This window comes from Saccopteryx leptura, chromosome 10 (genome assembly GCF_036850995.1).
Source record: "Saccopteryx leptura isolate mSacLep1 chromosome 10, mSacLep1_pri_phased_curated, whole genome shotgun sequence".
NCBI classification, from domain to species: domain Eukaryota; kingdom Metazoa; phylum Chordata; class Mammalia; order Chiroptera; family Emballonuridae; genus Saccopteryx; species Saccopteryx leptura.
Window position 1 is genome coordinate 21,080,271 of NC_089512.1, and position 20,924 is coordinate 21,101,194.

The 20,924-nt window shown below is 36.4% G+C and overlaps 1 protein-coding gene across 4 annotated transcripts in view; it reads right to left on the minus strand.

Moving 5' to 3' along the window:
* The window catches only part of RBMS3 (RNA binding motif single stranded interacting protein 3), a 1,408,740-nt gene that overhangs the window by 80,074 nt on the left and 1,307,742 nt on the right, over positions 1-20,924 (minus strand). For all 4 annotated transcript variants that reach the window (XM_066351336.1, XM_066351338.1, XM_066351337.1 and 1 more), the window contains 2 exons: positions 16,149-16,245; positions 13,861-13,911 (listed from right to left, as the gene is read on the minus strand). In XM_066351336.1, coding sequence (XP_066207433.1) covers positions 13,861-13,911; positions 16,149-16,245 — 148 coding nt within the window. The remainder of the gene's footprint in view (positions 1-13,860; positions 13,912-16,148; positions 16,246-20,924) is intronic.

The following is a 20,924-nucleotide window of genomic DNA, read 5'->3' on the forward strand; positions in this document are numbered from 1 at the left end:
TCTTTCATTGTAAGAGTCCTCAGCTTTGTTCTAAGAGCAGATGAGGTAGAAACCCTTATTACTTCTCCTTGGGTCAAAAGGGGGTGGATATTTCCTTTTTATTCAAATGACTATCATCTATCTATCTATCTATCTATCTATCTTAAAATGTTTGCTATAGAAACTCAGGTCACAAAGAAAGTAAAAATACTAAATCTGTCCAGATATTACATTGTACAATTTTCCAAATTGGTTCTTTTATTCAATTGGAGAAGAGTATTTTTCTTCATTGTAGTAAAAACAAGGGTTTCTGTCTTTCCTAACAAGTAGATGTACTAATTTTTCAGGTTTTCAGAAAGGACAAGAGGATGGAGAAGAAATTGGCAAGGGGAATCTTCATTACCTGTAGCCTTTGCCTGTAATAATCAACCATGACCAACAAATGCATAAGTACAGTACAAACACTGCATTCTGGAACTTATGAATGTCCATCTTCTAAACTCTTCCTAACTTCCCAGGAGGTGGAATGACCATCTTCTAAACCCTTCCTAACTTCCCAGTAGGTGGAATGACCATCTTCTAAACCCTTCCTAACTTCCCAGTAGGTGGAAGGTCCATCTTCTAAATCCTTCCTAACTTCCCAGTAGGTGGAATGACCATCTTAAACCCTTCCTAACTTGGCCCTGGCCAGTTGGCTCAGCGGTGGAGCGTCGGCCTGGCGTGTGGGGGACCTGGGTTCGATTCCCGGCCAGGGCACATAGGGGAGGCGCCCATTTGCTTCTCCACCCCGCCCCCTTCCTCTCTGTCTCTCTCTTCCCCTCCCGCAGCCGGGGCTCCATTGGGGCAAGGATGGCCCGGGCGCTGGGGATGGCTCCTTGGCCTCTGCCCCAGGCGCTAGAATGGCTCTGGTTGCGACGAGGCGACGCCCCGGAGGGGCAGAGCATCGCCCCTGGTGGGCGTGCCGGGTGGATCCCGGTCGGGCGCATGAGGGAGTCTGTCTGACTGTCTCTCCCTGTTTCCAGCTTCGGAAAAATACAAAAAAAAAAAAACCCCCCAAAAACCCTTCCTAACTTCCCAGTAGGTGGAAAGCAGCTGAAATGAGGGAACAAATATATTTGGTGAAAACAGTTTCTTAAATTCACATTAGCAAATTTAAAACTGAAAAGTAATTAGAATTCTACATTATGAACACAAGGGAACTTTTAATAAGTTCTTCTTAACAAACCTACTGATTGGCAATGAGGTTCAAAGAAGATACACTTTTGCCTTTCTCAGAAGAAACCTGTGTCAACAGGAAGCCTGCAGTGTCTCAAAATTCTCAACGCGGAAGTAGCCTGAAAAGTATAACCTATCGTCAAATATTTATATAGTAGTTTATTTTTGCAAGGAACAAAATAAAAAGAAAGACACATTGTGAATTACAAATAAAAAGTTTTTAAATAATAAAATTATATTCTAGTTGGGAAAAAATAATTAGTCATATACTCCAAGATACTGATCATCTATTTATCTATCCATCCATTCATCCCATCCACCCATCCATCTATCTATCTCTGATGTGAATATAACCTTATTAACTTGTTATTCTTGTATGATTAATAAAGTGAGTGTAACCTTATTAACTTGTTATTCTTGTATGATTAATAAAGTGAGTGTAACCTTATTAACTTGTTATTCTTGTATGATTAATAAATTACTTCTGAAAATTACTCTTAAAGAAAAAAAATTTTAAATTTCTTATCCTAAGGTGACATTATTGTAAGATGTTTTTTAGAGCGATTCCATTGCAGAGAAAAAAACAAGAACTGTTTTATGTAGACATAGAAGTTCTGGTGTTTTTTCTTAGAGTGTCAGTCCTTTTACTTTATGGCTGTAATTATTTAAAGAAGCATATGACAATAGTCAAATAGTGAGATACTCAGCATTCTTCAGGTTCTGAGGATGGTGGGTATTCCACTTCAAGCTGGGATGCTCAGAGAAGGAGACCAAGAGTGGCCTGATGCAGAGGATAGAATGATTATTTCATGATACTCAAAGGATATCAAAAATAGTTGTGCATATTACACAACTCTGAGTGAAGAACTTGTGAGGAGCCATGTTGGGTATTAGTGAGAAAGTTTTACTCAGAGATGTGGGCAGATCTCTAATAGAAGATGCCATGTTGATTGAATAGGATGAGGGGCAGCAGTCTTAATTCATAATTAAGTGACATCTTCTGGGGCATAACTATTCAAGGACACACAAATGTTATGGGAATGCCCTGCCCTCTCTCAGATGCTCATTAGACGTGACACGGAGTTTATAAACGTAAGCTTTGACTATATCTTAGTGTTTGCTTTGCTAAGAACACTCTTCCTGGCTGACATCCAACACTCGTCTGACTGAAAACTTTATTTTTTAAAATCAATTTCAGGGATCACCTCCTCTGTGAAGCCTGTCCTTATTCCTCTACTCTCGGACACAATGAGTAACTACAAACTCTTTACTACTTTCATACTTTGCACATACTTCAAGTGTTACCCATAGGTAAATTATCATAAGTATTCCTTTTATGATGGGGTGAAGGGGTCTGATCAGAAGGAAAAGAAATTGTATTAAAACAGAGAAAAAAATGTAAATTTAAGTCCTACCTTTGGTAAATATTCCTCTTAAGCAAAAGAAGAGAAAAGTTTGAAGCACTTTATTTTTACTGGTATTTATATATTTTGAAAATATTAATGTAAATAATATAATTTCTTACATCTGTTACAAACACTAAAATATTTTTTTATGACATACCTCATTTTATATAGATAGATATGAATATAGGTATAGGTACAGATATGGATATATATAATCTTACTCTCTCCAACTCTGGTACACCCAAATTGGCTGTCTGACAAAATCCAAGGTAGTTAACACCATTAACCATGTAGACATAGCACCTACATAGAAATAAATAGGCTCTCTAGGGCTAACCTACCAGAGATTAATCTTTATTTTTTATTTATTTATTTATTTATTTGTTTACAGAGAGTGAGAGTCAGAGAGAGGGATAGATAGGGACAGACAGACAGGGACGGAGAGAGATAAGAAGCATCAATCATCAGTTTTTCATTGCGACATCTTAGTTGTTCATTGATTGCTTTCTCATATGTGCCTTGACTGCGGGCCTTCAGCAGACCAAGTAACCCCTTGCTCGAGCCAGCGACCTTGGGTCCAAGCTAGTGAGCTATGCTCAAACCAGATGAGCCCTTGCTCAAGCTGGCAACCTCGGGGTCTCGAACCTGGGTTTTCCTGATGCTCTATCCACTGCGCCACCGCCTGGTCAGACTAGAGATCAATCTTTAAAACCAAATCACATGTCTCAATGATACTCTGACAGGCAAAAAATAGAGAATATAATTTTTGATATTTAGAAATTCTCTCCATTTAAACTCATTAATGATTATTTGTTTAATGAATGCTCACATATAACTGTTAAATTTCTAGATATGAAAGGACATTTTCTTTCAATGTGCTAAGAAAGAACAGATAGTTTCAGAGACTCTCTGTACCCTTATCTTCAAGCCTTCAGCGATTTCTTAGCTTCTGTTGCCCTAGCAACATTTATAAGACAAATGATTTAACCTATCGTTGTTTGATTGTGTTTCCCTGGTAACTTGCAATTTTCTAGAGAGTTTGACATGAATTTATTTTAGCGGTGTACTTGCTTTCTCTATAGAAAACAAGGCTTTAATAGTTTGAATACTTAATATAGGGTTTTTATTTAATTATGTTTAATATGCTAATGTCAATGTTCTTAAGTAGTAGTTCTAAGTACTACTTAAGAACACAATGGAGGCTGTGTATGATTGGAACTTTTTATCTTAGAAGCTGTTTCAGTCTTGTTTGCAGAATGCTGTGCTTGACGTTCTAAATAAGCAATACATTATTCCTTGAGCTATTCTTTCTTTTTAAATGTCCATAGTAATACACCATGCCAAAAAGACAGGTCATGGGCACACAGTTGGATTTCAAAAGATTTCCAATTCACCACTCATTGTAGCCACCCTGTACTTAGGAAGCAGGGATCTTAAGACATCAGGAAATGTTCTCTCCAAAAAGCCTTCAGGAGCTCTACTTAAAAGATGAACATTACTACCAAAAATATTTCTGCGGATATAAAATGACTTTACATACAGAGGCTTTGCATAATGATATTTTTATAATACAGCAAAATTTAAAATTTTCCATTAATGCTTGATTCATCCATTACTCTACTGGAAATTGTGACTTTTAACGCACATCAGTGACAGAATTTAGCCTTTCTGTTTTGCATTTTCTGAAGTAAACTTAAGTTTTAGACAACCGCATTAGGCCTATTATTAAACTAGTAAAAAAATGTGTATAAAGTGTGTCAGACTGACTAATAAGTGGTACTACAATAGGTCACCATTCACCTTTCTGACCAAATCCTTCTCTTATTCTCTAACATAAACATTTCCCTTAATGTAAGTTACTTTCCTCTCTGAGCTCTGAAATAACTTGAAATCCAACTCTACACTTTTGGTGTGTTATGTCCACCTAAAGTGCTCTCTTTCTTTTTCTTTAACACCATAACATCACCTACCCTTTAAATTCTTGTTTCTGTGTTGGTTTTTCCTTGTCCTCAACTGTTCATAGAGACCTCATCATTTCCAGTGTTATGTAGTTGCTTAACATCTGACATCTCTCTGCTGTAAATTTTTAAATTTATCATTCTAAGCACATAAAAATTATCTCTGCAATTTGATTTTGTGTCTTTAAGACATTATTTTCTTCTTCCCCTCACCCATTTCCCATGCCTAAAAGAATCTTCTGTACGTATTTGATGCTTAGGAGTATATTTTATTACTTAATTGTTTTCACTGAATTCAAGCTCCTCAGCTTCCTAAAATGAATAGTCAAGGATGCTCACTCTTGCCACCTTATTCAACAGAGTACTAGAAATCATAGCCAGAGAGATTAGACAAAAAAAAAAAAAATTAAAACACATCTAAGATAGAAAGGAAGAAGTAAAACTGTCACTATTTGCAGATGATACGATATTATTGTATATGTAGACAGTCAAAGAGTCCACCAAAAAAACTGGTAGAACTAATAAACAAATTTGGTAAAGTTTCAAGAAACACACTCAATATTCAAAACATAATTAAGTTTCTGTACACTAATAATTAACTATCAGAAATAAAAATTAAGAAAACAATACCATTGCTCTGGCTAGGTTGCTCAGTGGATTAAGATCAACTTGGAATTCCAGAGGTCTCAGGTGCAATCCCTGGTCAGGGTACATATGAGAAGCAATCAATGAGTACACAACTAAATGGAACTAAGTGAAACAATGAGCTGATGTTTCTCTCTCTATCTCTCTTTCTTCCATCCCCCTCAAATCAATGGAAAAAATAAATAAAAAATACTGCTATTTATAGTTTTATCAAAAAAAATAAAATACATACGTGTACACACACACACACACACACACACACACACACACACAAACGGCCAGGGATGAAAAATAATTGAAGAAGACAGAAATAAAGAGAAAAATACCCTGTGATCATGGATTAGAAGAATTAATATTTTTTAAATGACTATACTACCCAAAAGAATCCACATATTCTTTGTAATCCCTATGAAAATTTCAATAGCATTTTTACAGAAAAAGAACAAACAGTCTTAATTTGTATGGAACCACAAAAGACCCTAAATAGTCAAAGCAATTTGAAAAAGAACAAAGCTGGAGGCATATACTTCCTGATTTAAAACTATACTACAAAGCTATAATAATCAAAATAATATGGTATTGGCATAAAAACAGACACACAGATCAATGAAACAGAATAAAGAGCCCAGGAAATAAACTTATGCATATATGCCCAGTTAATTTAAAACAAAGGAGCCAAGAATATACAAAGTGGAAAGGTCTTCAATAACTTGTTATGTTGGGAAAACTAGATAACCATCTGCAAAAGAATGAAACTAAATTCCTATCTTTTACTGTACACAAAAGCAACTCAAAATAGACTGGAAATGTAAACATTATATCTGCAACTGAAAAACTCTTAAAAAGATAACATAAGGAGTAAGTTCCTTGACATTGACTTTGGCAATGATTTATTGGATTTGATTCCAGAAAAACAAAGGCAACAACAGCTTAATAAACAAATGTGACTACACCAAACTAATAAGCTTCTGCATAGCAAAGGAAAATCATTAACAAAATAAAAAGATACTTACTAAATGAAACAAAAAATTAAATCATAATATCTGATGAGTTATTATCTTAAATACATAAAAAATTCATACCAATCAATAGCAAAAACAAAACAAAAAAATTTTTTAAATGGTAAGAGAAAATAAATAGACATTTTTCCAAATATATACAAATGGCAAAAAAAAAGTATATGAAAAGGTGCTCAACATCATTAATTATTGGGGAAATGAAAATTAAAACTGCAATGAGATCACTTCACACCTGTAAGAATGGCTATTATCAGAAAGTCAAGAGATAAGTATCAACAAGGATGTGGAGAATGAAACCCTTGTGTGATGGTGGTGGGAATGTAGACTGATGCAGCCACTATAAAAACAGCATGAAGATTCCTCAAAAAATTAAAAAGCTACTATATGATCCAGGGATCCAAATTCTGGGTATACATCCAAGGTAATGAAGACAGAATATTAAAGTGATATCTGCATTCCATGTTCACTGCAGCATTATTCAAAATAGACAAGATATGGAAACAACCTAAATGTCTGTTTATGAATGAATAAAGAAGATGAAGGAATAAAGAAGATCACACACACACACACACACACACACATACACACACACACGTATATTATTGAGCCATAAGATATAGAGAGATCTTGCCATATGTGACAGCATGGTTAAACCTTAAAGATATTATGCTAAGTGAAGTAAGTTTGGCAGAGAAAGACAAATACAGCATGATATCACTTATATGTGGACTCTAAAATGAATGAATGCATACAAAAATTCAAACTTATAGAAACAGAGTAGGAAAGTAGTTACTAGGGTCTGGGGGGTAGGAGAAATAGGGTTAGGCTGGTAAAAGGATACAACTTTTCAGCTATACGAATGTCTAAATATCTAATGTAAAATATGGTGACTATAGATAAAAACACTGTATTATTGCAAATTGCAAAGAGAGGAGAACTTAAATGTATTTTCTCTCTCTGTCTCTCTCACACATAGACACTACACTGTGAAAACCCTTTCATAATGTAAGTATGTATCAAATCACCATAACGTACACTTTAATATTTGACAATTTTATTGTCAATTATACCTCAATAAAGCTAGAAAAAAATGTTGAGTAAATGGAAAGATATTTTTCTTAGAAAAATTCAATGCTGTAAATATGTCATATTTTTAAATTTTCCATATAAGTTCAAAGTGATACCAATAAAAATGTTAATGGATTTTTTTAACTTCCCAACCTACTACTAAAGTTATTCTGAAAATGTAAGATAGCTAGAAGAATTCTTGAGAAAATTACTGAGCAATTAAAAAACAACAACAACAATATTGAGGACAAGTACTGTCCAAAATATATGGTATTATGAAGTGATAGTTATTACAACAGAGGTATAATGGTAAAAAAATGAATCAAAATAATAGAATAGAGTGAAAAAATACAACCAAAAATATAAAGATATTCTATGAAGATTTTGGCAAAAAATTTTATACCATTGGAAAAAAATAGATGATTTATATGGCAGAAGTTGTTTATTACAATTTGTTATCCACTTCAGGGTGGGGGGTAATGGTTCATAATCTCATCCCATATTACAAATAAACTCTGAAAGCAATAAAAATTTAAAATAAAATATACTATAAACATAATAATAAAACATATGATGATACATTATTGCATGTTATTTATATCTCAATTTTAAAAAAGTTACCGAACTCAAAACACAAAAGCAACAACAACAAAAACCCAAACAAACAAAACCATATGGTATTTTAAATCTTAAAGTTAATAAGGTATTTTGCATGGAGTCCAGATGCTCTAAAGGAGAGACTGGCAAAATACAGCTCATGAGCCAAATGTGGCCCTCATATGTTTCTGTAAATAAAGTTTTATTGGAACTCAGCCATGCTTATTCATTTATGTATTGTCTATGGCTGCTTTCACACTACAGTCAGAAAAATGCCTAAAAGTGGCTGAGACCATCTGGCTCACAAAACTAGAAATATATGTTGTTTGGCTCTTTACAGAAAAGAATCTGCTCTAAACAGGAAAACTGGTAAATACTAAATACCAATTATATAACACTACATATTAAAATTATATATGATGAACATCATAAAATTAAATTCAAAGAAAACTAGAAATAGCTAGATTGTCTATGACGATGTTAACTTACTAATTGCAATAAGATCTTTGAAAAATAAGAAAAGATCAATATCCCAGAAGATAAATGAGCAAAATAAAGGAACTTGGAGCTCAGAGGAAAAAAAATAAAATCAATCAATAAACATATGAAAAGCAACTCAACTCCTCTAAGACTCAAAGAAATATTAAATTACGCATCAATATAATACCATTCATTATTTATCATATTAACCAAATATTTGAAACTTGAGGTTACCTAGTGTTAATTGAGGCCATAGGGAAACAAAAACTCTCACTTAAAATGCAAGTTAACAATAATGTCTATCAAATTTCAAAGCACACATACCATTTGTGCTTTCAATTTAATTTATTTTATAGATATTTTCTCACAAGTGCTTAATAATAGTATTGAGTTTATGAGAAATTACTAGAAGCAACTTAAATGACTATGAATAAAAACTTGGTTAAATACCTTTTGATGCATTTGTTTATATAATTACATATTCTGTAATATTTAAGAAATAACATAGATCTCTCTGTGACTCATGTAATGATATTCCAGGACATTCTATTAGGTTGCAAGACAACATTTGTATAAAGATCCTCTATGTCTTAAATATACACATATATTTCCACATGCACATATATATGCACTTTCATATGCATATAAAAATTGGATGGTGACACTCAAATTTATTTACAAAGTTTATTTCTGAAGAGTAGAATTGATGAATGAAAAGTCTTATAAACTCTATGCACTTTTGAATTATGAAACTTGAATTTCATTGTTTAAAGTTTTCTTTTTTCTTTAAGTCACTTGAGGTTATTTTTGAAAAATTATTGTAGAATTTGGAAGCTACATTTAACAGTGGCAAAACAGCACTGTGTTTGTTTGTTTGTTTTATAGTAGTCATGATGTCTAAGAAACTTTCTGTGGAAACAATTTTGTTCAAGTTCACTTACTCCTGCCTTCAAAGGAGGGATACTAAAAAGAAGCTGCTTCTCTTAAGTCTGTTCTCACACATTTGAATTCTCTTCTGGTAGAAATGGTATATGTGGGTCAGAGTTGGTGTTGTTTAGTTTTTCCTATGTAGTTAAAAAAAAGATGCATCCTGGAGATATATATTTACCTGGTTAACTTCTTTGATAGGCAAAGAATTGACTTTGATAATGACTTTATAAGGGTAAGAATTTTTTGCTCACTCAAGTGTTGGTATAAAAGCATAGTATCTGAAAACCTTTCTTTCTCAACAGAATTTTAAGGATTTGGAGTGTCTTTCATTGTAAGGAGTGTTTCTAAAGAAAACACCCCTGAAAATTTGGGGGACACAACAATTAAGCCTCAGGTCTTATCAGTTCACAGGTAAAGAATGAAAAAATCAAATATTCTGGAGCTTTCTTGAGCAGACTTGTTGTAGAGGAAAAGTTTATATTTACTCCTTAGTTCAAACTTATGGCTTATTAAAAGTCATTATTTAGCCATGCATAACAACAAATCATCCAATGATTCAATAAGGGCATCTTGTATTTCTTAGAATGCTGTAATTAGATAACCAATTGGTAATTCAGTAAAAATGAAAGCTGACCTTTCTCCATGAGATGAAATAATGCTAACCATATGAAGAAGAGAAGATTTATGACTCAAACGAGCCTAAATAAAATTTCAAGAAATGGAACTATGCTTCTTCTTGGGAAGCATCATCTTTTCTCCTTGTCAGCACAGATTTAACAAAATATCCGATGTACCGCAACACAGGAATTTCAATTGTGAATTCATACGAGATTCCAATGTGACATGCCTCTGCGCAGAGCAGATATTTGGTGCAATCCATCATCTATTAAAATTCTGTCAGCGTCAGGGTGAGATTTCACAGTATAGTGGAGAACCCTGCATGAGACGCAGGACAAATAGTGGATTGCATTGACAAAGTCAGCATTTTTACTTCTGCACAGCAAAAAGTGTACTCCTAATTTAGTCTTACAGCACTCTCGCCTTGGTGTCTGTTCAGGTGAAATATGACAAAGTGCAAACAGAAACACTACTGGTGCCCTGAGTGGGATCTGACAACTTTCCAGGGGACCGGATAGAGTCCGAGAGTCTGATAACTGACAGAGACCTGTTTCCCTGCACCAACACCAGGGTGATAGTTCTAAGGCAGGCAAGGAGACTTTCATCCCCTCTTTCATAAAAGTAAAAAGTCTCTTTGAATTTTATTTCTCAATGTACGAAAAAGTACATGACAGGCAACTCAGAAAATTCCATCTCCAAAGAAGCCAACTTAAATGGCAAGATTCAGTTCTTTGCTATCCTTTCTCTTCTCCTGCCTCCACTCCCTTCCCTTCTTTCCCATTATTTTGTTTCTCTCTTCCAGATGTTGCTACTTCAGTTTAACCCTTTTCCACCCTGGAGAAGATCAGAAGCACTGGGCTCTGCTTTATGACGTTCTGGAAGCACTGTTTTCTCATCAGAGACCTGGTTGAGATCTAAGAGTCCTTGGGGTCAAGACTAAAAGAGAACCTACCCGCCTCCTGGCTCCAGGGCAGAAGTCCTGTGCATTCCTAGTGATGGTAGGAAAATATGCTTCTAACACTTAAAACTTCTAAGTGAGATTTTTCTCCAAATGGTGGAAGAGAAAATGCAAGAGATTCGTAAGCAAATCAGAATTAGGGCAACATATCTGAGAAATGTTGACACTGACATCTTGGTTTTATTAGTAAAGTAGACCCCAGGCGGTACCCAATGGGCCCATTATTTTAAGTATTAGTTGTTGAATGGTTTAGTAAGTTAATGAAGGACCAATGTAAGCAAAGTTGTCTTATTTATAGCCACAGAGGCTATCTCCACCAAACTCATGAGTCAAGCAAGTTAAATAAGCAGCATGAATGTGCTGGATGTAGGTGATTATTGCTTATTCTCAATTTTCATTCTATACTTATACTCATTTTATATAATTGGGCTAACCTAAGACATAATGTGCAATCTACTAATATAAGTAATAATAATAATAATAATTTATTGAGTGCTTGCTATTTGTCAGGCACTATTTTAAGAGTTTTAATACCATATTTTATTTAATAAAAAATGCACAATTAGTTAGGTATTATTATGTCAATATACAACAGATGATGAAAACGTGGCTCAAAAAGTTAAATCATCCAAAGTCCCATAGTTAGGAAAGCTTTTTTTATCTCAAGGAGCCTAACCAAGACTCTGTGCTATTAATCATCAAGTCATTCATTCTTTTGAGGTTTTTTGTTTCTTTGCCTTAGGTTGCTTAAGCACTTTTGTATTTTAGTATCATTGAGTGATTAATTTAACCCTCATTTTGATGATGAAACTTAGACCAGTGGGATATTTATGCAAGCTAGCCAACCAGCAAGACTGCTGCAGAGCAAAGATTGTGGTATAAACTCTGTTTCCATGACACTGTTCAGCTAATTTTTCCACGTTAAAGACAACAAAGTGGTGGGTGGCCCAGTCACTCCTTTTTCCAGGAATCTGCCTCAGCCACAAACGTTACATTTTAAACCAAGTGACCTCAGTTCAAACATGATGCACAATCTAGTCATGGGGAGTGACAAGATATCACTGAGCCGTAGCAAGGACGATCCAAGCAGACAAATGAATGCACACGCGTGCACACGTGCACGCACACACACACACGCACAGAGTAATTGCTAGAGTAAGATGCATCAGAAATAATGCATTCCAAAATGGGGCTAAAGCTGTGCTGGGGTGAGGAGGTGGTAATAAAAAAAGTCTGCTAAGATCCTTAGTAATAGTTGAAATAAAGATACATACAAACATCTCCCCTCCTCCTCATAGTTCTAGAAATTCTGTCGTCTTACTCACTTTGACATCTGGCAAAATATTCAGATATTGCCAGATGTGCGTTTCTTTTGGCCACAATGAGATGAGGCTTAATCTCAGTGTGAGGACTAAGCCAGTATTAGTGCTCTATAGATGAACACATTATTTTTTTAGAAGGTAGTTGTTTCCTTCTAGAAAATCTACTCTTTAGAACTTGGCAGGACATCTTCTCTTTTCCTGTGTTGGCTCAGTCTGTGCTATACATTGGTTTGGCAGCATATATTGAATTCTGCCTCACGATTTGGACAGAGAAGTATATCTTGGATCCATTGTAAGTTGGTATGATTTACAGAACATAGATCAGATGAACTCAGGAAGCCCCCAAGGTGTAGAAATAAGAGTAAAGAGAAGGATTTGCAAAATATGGTCTAAAGTTCTGCTGTAGTAAGCTACATATATTTTATTCTTTAAATAAAAAACAAACTATCAAAACATTAGGAGCAACGTGGAATGTTCCTTATTTTTTAAAAATGGAGAAAGCTCAAATATGAAAACCAGGTGCTGTGAGCCTTTGAGTGCAGGAAATGAATGCCTGTGCATATAGCTCCCTGGTCATTAATATGTGCTACCTTATTCGTATTTAGCTTTGAAAAGAGTCACAGTATAACATTGCTTCTTTGTACAACATATAGGTCCAACAATAATAAGGATAATGGTAGTAATAATGGATAGCATGGCATACTTAAAAAATAATTTTCACATATGCTTTTATTTGATTCTCCCCCCAAACCCTGCTAAGTATAGTAACAGGTATGGAAACAAAGGCACAAAAGTGAGCATACCCGGAAGAGTACACCAGAGACTGTGTCACACAGCTTTTAGTCTAGGGCTCCTCCCCTACCTCGCACTCTCATTGGTGTACTGCTATTGAAATCTATCTTGTACGTCTATAGAGCTAGAAATCTGGAAGAACTAGACAAAGATAAATGGAATCATTAGCTTTCAGTCTAGAATCTAATGAAATATGTAATATTTTTCACTTGGGACTGATGTAATATTGTTCCACAAAAATAGGAGATCTAGCAAGTACGAAAATGGAATTTGAATATTTTTGGAAGATATTTTTCCACAAGAGAGGAGAAAGGCTCTAGTTAGTTTACATAAAAAATATCTAGCAACCATGCTATCTGTTTATACATCTCTATCTATTAATAGACAACAACCTTCCTATTTCAAATATATTGCTTTGAGTCAATACTTGGCCATGATACTAAAATTTTCTCCCAAAGCACACCAAATGGCATTTGAAGAAAACACAGCATAACAGAAGGAGAAGGAAAACGGAAAAGCTTTCCTCCTGTAATGAATTTAATTGTTCAGAACTCAAAGTTCCTGCATGAAGTAAAAATTCCCTATCCATAATAAACAGTCAATCATCAACTTGAGAGATTGACTGTTATGACTGATATTCCTCTAAGAAAGTTTATCTATCTATCTATCTATACATCTCTCTATGCATTTATCTATCTTTATCTATTATACATGCTTTTGTAGACTTTCAGGAACAGCTTTTTATCTGGAAATAGGGCTGCCTGAAAGAGGTATGGAATATAACAAAAGCTTTACCCCAAAGCTTCTATGCATTACAAAAGCTGGCACTTGGATAATAGAAATATTTAGCCTCAGGTGACTGAGAACACTTACTGTTGGTTGCATAACGTATGGCGGATGAGGCATCCATGAAGTACTCTGGACCTATGCATCAAACAGCATTTATTAGCACAAAGCAATCACAGATAGAACTTGCGTTCAGTGGAGTCACACTAGGTCATAAGAAAGTGGAGTCCATCTGATTTTACAGCTAATTAGTGCTCAAAACTAAAGCTAGAAAGCACATTCTTGGACCTGATTAATTTGGTCCTTGAACATGATCCAATGTAAAGCAAATTCCTACCTCCCTGGAACGGGCTGCAGTGCCCACATAACCCAGGCTGAGACCTGGAACATATATTGAGGGTGGTGTTGGAGATTAAAGCGTTAGGTAGCCTCAGCGACCTCCTATTTAGAGTTCAACTCCCAGGGATACCCAGACAAATAATAAGGAGGCAGAAATTTACTACTAAGACTTCCTTTTTTTTCCTGTCATTTGTTTTAACTTCATTTTTTCAGGTGATTCTCATCTTGAAAATAAGTCCAAGTGGTAAAAGTTGGGGTAAGAATGAAATAGATCAACCAAAAATTGGGGAAAATGCTTTGAGATAAACTCAAGTTAAGCAAGTTTGTAAATTTTTTTCTGCTCGTGATAATTGGTATGGTAAATAAAATGAGTATTGGAGCCACCCAACTGCTCTGAAATGTGCCTTGTCAGCCAAACGAGGATGTCAGCTTTAAGAGCTGATGGTCACAGAGAAAACCTTAAAGATTTTGTTTTAAATATACTCATACAAACAAAATCACAGTTTAGATTTAAAAAACAAAAAGGAAGAAGAAGTGTTGAAAGGCAAGAGTCAACAACATAGGAAATTGCTCTAATTCCTTTTATGAGAAAAGAGAGCTGGGGTTAAATTCCACTTATGAGCCCTCCCAAGTAAAATGACTTTTCTATGGATATTTTATTCATGTCACTAAAGTGCTCCACGCTGGGGCTCAGTGGGTGGTCTTGGCTGAAACAGAGGCCAAGTACAGGGGAAAAAATGGGTTAAAAAAACCCCTCCAAAACACACATTACATCCAGGCAGGCCGGCATGAAGAACAAAAGTGATCAGCACCTGCACACAGCCTCCTGGGTCCCAGGGAAAGGCAATTAGGAAATCAGCCATTCTGAGACCCTCAGATGCAATTCACACCAATGTCTTTTCTGTTCATCCACTGACATGTATCAAGAATCTAAGTGCAGGAAATGAATGAAAATGAACCGCTTCACAGGGGATCAGTTAAGGGAAAATGCCCATAGTCTCAAGTTTGATGCTCTGACAACTGGGGCAACCTGAAATGATGTAGTGGCTGAATAAGGTGACACTTAACTGAATTAGTAGCAGTCAGCAACATTATAGAGTTTTTTTACCCATTGTAAAACATCCACCCTCACCATCTGCAAAATACAGAGAAACACATGGCATGCACGCTCTTGCACTCTCTCTCGCTCTTTCTCCATAGGTTTTTAAAAATAGGCGCTAAGTATTCTCTATATGTAACATTGATAGCCATTTCTAATTAGAATTAGAAGAATTGTCTGAGGAACAATATGAAGTAAAGAAAAGCAGGGAGTGATATCACATACTTGAAAACTCAAAGAAATAAGATAAGAAGTAGTTCTTAAGGGAGAAGTGTGACTATTTCAATCCACCTAGAGTACACAGGGTTAACTGGCTACAACATCTGGTTCAGGACACATACTAAGTCTCAGATTCTCTTATGTTTCAACCTGTGGAACCCCTGAGGTCTCTACTGGCTTCTTTGGAACGGAAAATGAAGTAAGAACAAAAGGGAGGAATAACATTTTACCACTTTGATAATCTTTCTATTTCTTGGGGAAAATGATTTAATATCTATCCACGTAGTTTTACATGGATACACATGGTAACTGGGACCAGATGAGATGACAATGATAAAATATGTTGGAATAAGGGCAGGGAATGCTAGAAATATGCATTTAGAAGAGACACAATAGGAAGCGTGACAACCAAAATAACAGACAACAAACAAAATCATTTCTCAGTGTTAAGACAGCTGTACACAAGTTGGCTGGAAAGGAGCGTAATCATGAAAACTCAGAGGGAAGAATGAAAAGCATGGTGGATTCCATTATTCAGTGAAATAGATGCCAACAAGCCCTTGGAAGCGTAGGCTAATTGGTAACGTGAGGATTATTACAACAGGATGAGACTAAAGTGTTTGAGGACAATTAAAAAGATTCTACTGTGCCTTTGCCTATATGTCATCTATTACTGGCAAGAAAGATCTCTCCTGAGGTGCAGGGAAATCAGACATACCTGGTATGTGGAGACAGGGGAAGCAGCAATGAATGGCGTGATGGATGTCTGTGGAATCATGCGGTTGGTTGCAATACTGTACGGTGAAGAATAAAATCTGCAAACAGAAAACAACAACAAAAGAAGAAGATTCATAAAGCTGCCACATGCCTGGCCGCTCAGCAAATGCTACCAAGCACTTCCAGGAAAGACAGAGTTTCCACCCTCATGTGTTCCCACCGACTTTTATCAGGAGCATCCAGGAGATTTATGGTCCTTGATTCCAGAAATAAATCGTCTGAACAAACATGACAACTTGGAGTCTTCTTGTAAAATGAGCCACACAAAATCTCTTACGTCAGGTGAATGGAACAGTATGTTTAACCAACAGGGGGAGAAAAGGCAAGCCACTTGTTTTGTTTTTAAAAAGGTCAGTCCATTTTAAAGCTCATTGGGAGAAAAAGGCAAAAGGATAGCACCAAGTTTTATGAAGGTGGCTGACGTTAGTCATGTACAAACTGCATCTACCTCTTCATTCAGGAAACAGAATCAGCTCCAGGAGAGCTTTGCCTCAGTTGTGCTAGGCATGAGTCCACACCCTCAAGCCAAAACTAAGCTAAGCACTTTCTCCAGGAAAAGAGAAGTGCACTATCTCCAGGTAGAGACAGTCATGGCATTGGTAGAGATACCGGATATATGTGATATACTCCCATAGATTCTGTAAAAAAACACTGAGTTTTCTAGTCCTTGAGGGTCCTTCATGGAACAATAATAGAATGATACTGAGCAAGATCAGGGCTTCACAAAGCAGTGGAGAATGTTATTTTAGAGATCTATTAAAAGGGTATCTTCTAGATCCTTAAATCATTGAGATAGCCATCTTGGCTCAGATGATTCCCTACAGTCCACAAGTTATCTAATGCTCAAATTCCTCAGCAGATTTTTTTTTTTCCCCTGAAGTTGGAAATGGGGAGGCAGTCAGACAGACTCCTGCATGCGCCCGACCGGGATCCACCCAGCATGCCCACCAGGGGGCGATGCTCTGCCCATCTGGGGCATCACTCTGCTGCAACCAGAGCCATTCTAGCGCCTGAGGTGGAGGCCATAGAGCCATCCTCAGAGCCCTGGCCAACTTTGCTCCAGTGGAGCCTTGGCTGCGGGAGGGGAAGAGAGAGACAGAGAGGAAGGAGAGGGGAAGGGGTGGAGAAGTAGATGGGCGCTTCTCCTGTGTGCCCTGGCCGGGAATTGAACTCGGGACTCCTGCATGCCAGGCCAACGCTCTACCACTGAGCCAACCGGCCAGGGTCACCTCAGCAGAATTTAAAACCTTGTTTCTTCCTTCAGATCTCACTGGTAAATGAAAGGCTAACGTGGCCAAAGAGCAGACAAGACCAGGCTGCCTACAATGGAGTATTTTCAATGACGTGAGGGTAGATTGGGAAAATGTGTATCAAGGATAATGAAATCATTCTTTTATTTTTGTCATTCTGTTAGCAAAAGTCAACCACTACTTCTAATTATAAAATTTGTAGGACTGAGGTTGGAGTTTTAAGGACAAAAGCTTTATCATACCTCAGGAATGATTGATAATTTGCATAGAGAATCTCATGGGTTATCTTTCTAAAGATGCATTTTACAGGGCTCATACTGACTATAAGAGGGCTGTATTTTGAGGTTGCCATTTAGGGAATAGATTCTTTAAATTTATATTCTATAAAAATCTCCAAGCAAGTATTGGGGATCCATATTCTCAAATTTACTATATGTAGCTCTCAATAAGAATTATATAATTATACTTTTTTTTGGTTAAAAAAATCTCTATATAGTTTAAAATTACTATTCATACCCACTGGACCTATTTTGCAGTCTGAAAAAAAGTTATTGACTACATACCTTTTAGAATGGCCAATTGTTTTTTTAAATGACAATACTAGTGCTGGCGAGAATTGAGAGAGAGTAGAACTCTCATTCAGTGCTGGTGGAAATGCAGAGTGGTGCAGCCATTGTGAAAAAAATAGGTTGGAAGGTTCCTACACAGTTAAACATTCACATCACATATAACCCAACAATCCCACTGATCGATCTTAACTAAAGATAAATGAAAACATATGTATGTACAAAAACTTTAATGCAAATGTTTATAGTAGGTTTATTGATACTTGCCAAAGACTGGAGACAAGCCAAACGTCCTTTAACTGAGTCAATAAACAAACTGGTACATCTGTACAATGGACCACTACCCCGCAATAAAAAGGGAAGAACTACTGATACACTTAATGTGATGAAACTTGAGGGAATAATGCCAAATGAAAGAAGTCAGACTCAAAAGACTCTACACTTTATAATTCCATTTATGTACAATATGGAAAATGTAGAACTATATATAGAAAAAACAGATCAGTGGATGCCAAAGGCTGGCATAGGAGGAAGTGGTTGACTACAATGACTCACAGAAATGTGCACTATAAAGAGTGAATATAATATATATATGTATATATATATATATATATTCTAAGTGAATTATACCTAATAAACCTGACTTTTGAAAAAAGTCAATTATGTAAGAAAACATCCATCCTTCTAGTTTTAAAAAAATTTATTGAGCATTTACTACATGTTCCACAGATGGAGAAGACTCTAAAACATTCCTTAGAGTTTCTGTACTTAAATTGAATTTTATCTGTACACGAATCACTCTAAAACTCTCCAATTGCTTTCCATTGCAATAACAACAAAATTTGAACTCCTGATGTTGGCTAGCAAAATCAGACTACTGCTTATCTCTCTAGCATTTTCTCCTACCCCACTTTCCCTGGCCAATTAGAATCCAACCACACGGATCTTCTTTGGTCACGTGATCCTGCCATTCTCACTCCCATCTTGGATCACTGGACTTAAAATTCTCTCTTACCTAGAATGCCTATTTCCCTAAATCCCCTTCATTATTGGTTTCACTCAACTTTTACTTCTTCAGAGAGGCCTGTAGCGAAAGTAGTAACCACCATTTCTGTCCCAATTATTCTTTATTCCTTTCTTCTAATTGATTTTTTCCATTGTTCTTATCACTAGCTGATAATTTTAAAATTTTTGATGTATTTTTTTTGACTGAATGATTGTATTCCTCCAAATTCATCTTGACAGACATCCTGATTCCCAGTGTGGTTATATTTGGATATGGAGCCTTTAAGGAAACAACTAAGCTTAACTGAGCTCAAAAGAGTGGGACCCTGGTCTGATAGGATTAGAGTCCTTAAGAAAAGACACTAGAGAGTTTGCATTCTCTCTCTCCACACGTACATATGGAGGAAATGCCACATGAGGGCACAGTGAGAAAGGAGCTGTCTACAGGCCAGGAATAGAGTCCTCATCAGAAACTGAATCTTCCAGACCTTGATTTTGGATTTCTAGCCTCCAGAACTGTGAGGAAAGTGGATTTCTGTTGTTTAGAGCCATCCAATCTATGGTATTTGCTATGGAAGCCGAACTGCCTACAATGTATGTATTGACTATTTCTCCCTCTAGACTGACTGCTTCAAGAAAATGTTGAGGCCACAAGGGCTTTGTTGTCTAGAACAAAACTGAAACATGGTAGATTCATAATAACTATAGGTGGAATGAATAAATGAATGCAGAACATTTTAGGAAAATAGGTAAAGATGACAGTACAGGATGGCCCATGCTAAAATGGTGGGAGAATAGAAAATGGGTCTCCAAACAGGTAGGAAACAGCGGAGAGAACCAAGAATCACATGCTCATAAATTCTCAGTGGAAGCTTGACTTAATAACATGTGTTCCAAGCATGCAAAGCTATTAGTAACTAGGAAGGAAAAACAGTCTCTTTCTACAAAAATCATGGTTTGTGTTTAAAACTCTCCTTCAGGTTTTACTTTTGACAAATCTTACTGGCCTGACCTGTGGTGGCGCAGTGGATAAAGCGTTGACCTGGAAATGCTGAGGTCACCGGTTCGAAACCCTGGGCTTGCCTGGTCAAGGCACATATGGGAGTTGATGCTTCCAGCTCCTCCCCCCCCCCCTTCTGTCTCTCCTCTGTCTCTCCCTTTCCTCTCTAAAATGAATAAAAAAAAAAAAAAAAGAAAAGACAAATCTTACTTATGAGACAGTGAACAGACAGGCATATTTGGGACTCATCAGGACACGGGAGGCACCATGCCCATTCCACAAACAGCCCCTCTCATTTACAACGCAGTTATTAACTTCTGTTCAAAATCCGGTTTCAGCCTTTTACACCATTGAACTGCATTGTAAATCCATCGCTTTTCAGCATGGCTGCTTTATTTTGTAAGATGTACCAATTGGAGTATTGAAAATGAAAGCCATCAGGATTGGACTGACAGGCAGACTCTACAGAAAATTCTATGGGGGAAAAGAGAAAGCGGAAACATAAAGAAACCAGCCAATGAAACTGATACTAACAAAAGGAACCCTTGGGGGTACACTGAATGCATTTTTGTTCTATCTGCTCTAATCCTATCCGTCAGACAAGAATGATATTTCATACTTCTAAACAAGCTCCAATGTCGCCACTAAAGTCAGAGTCATTTAGAACGGGAAATAATACTGGGAAGAACGGACTCAGCACACTGTCTTGATTCCCTAATTCTGGTATTCTGATATAAGCTCTTCCCAAGTCCAAACAAACCAGAAGAACTTACAAGAAACCCTTACTTCAACCATGACAAGAGAGGTTCCTATTGCATCTTGGGTTTAGAGGTCCAGGGTCTAAAGAAAATATATGGGGCCAGGCTCCAAAAAGAAACCTGCAGAAGGAGTTCCAC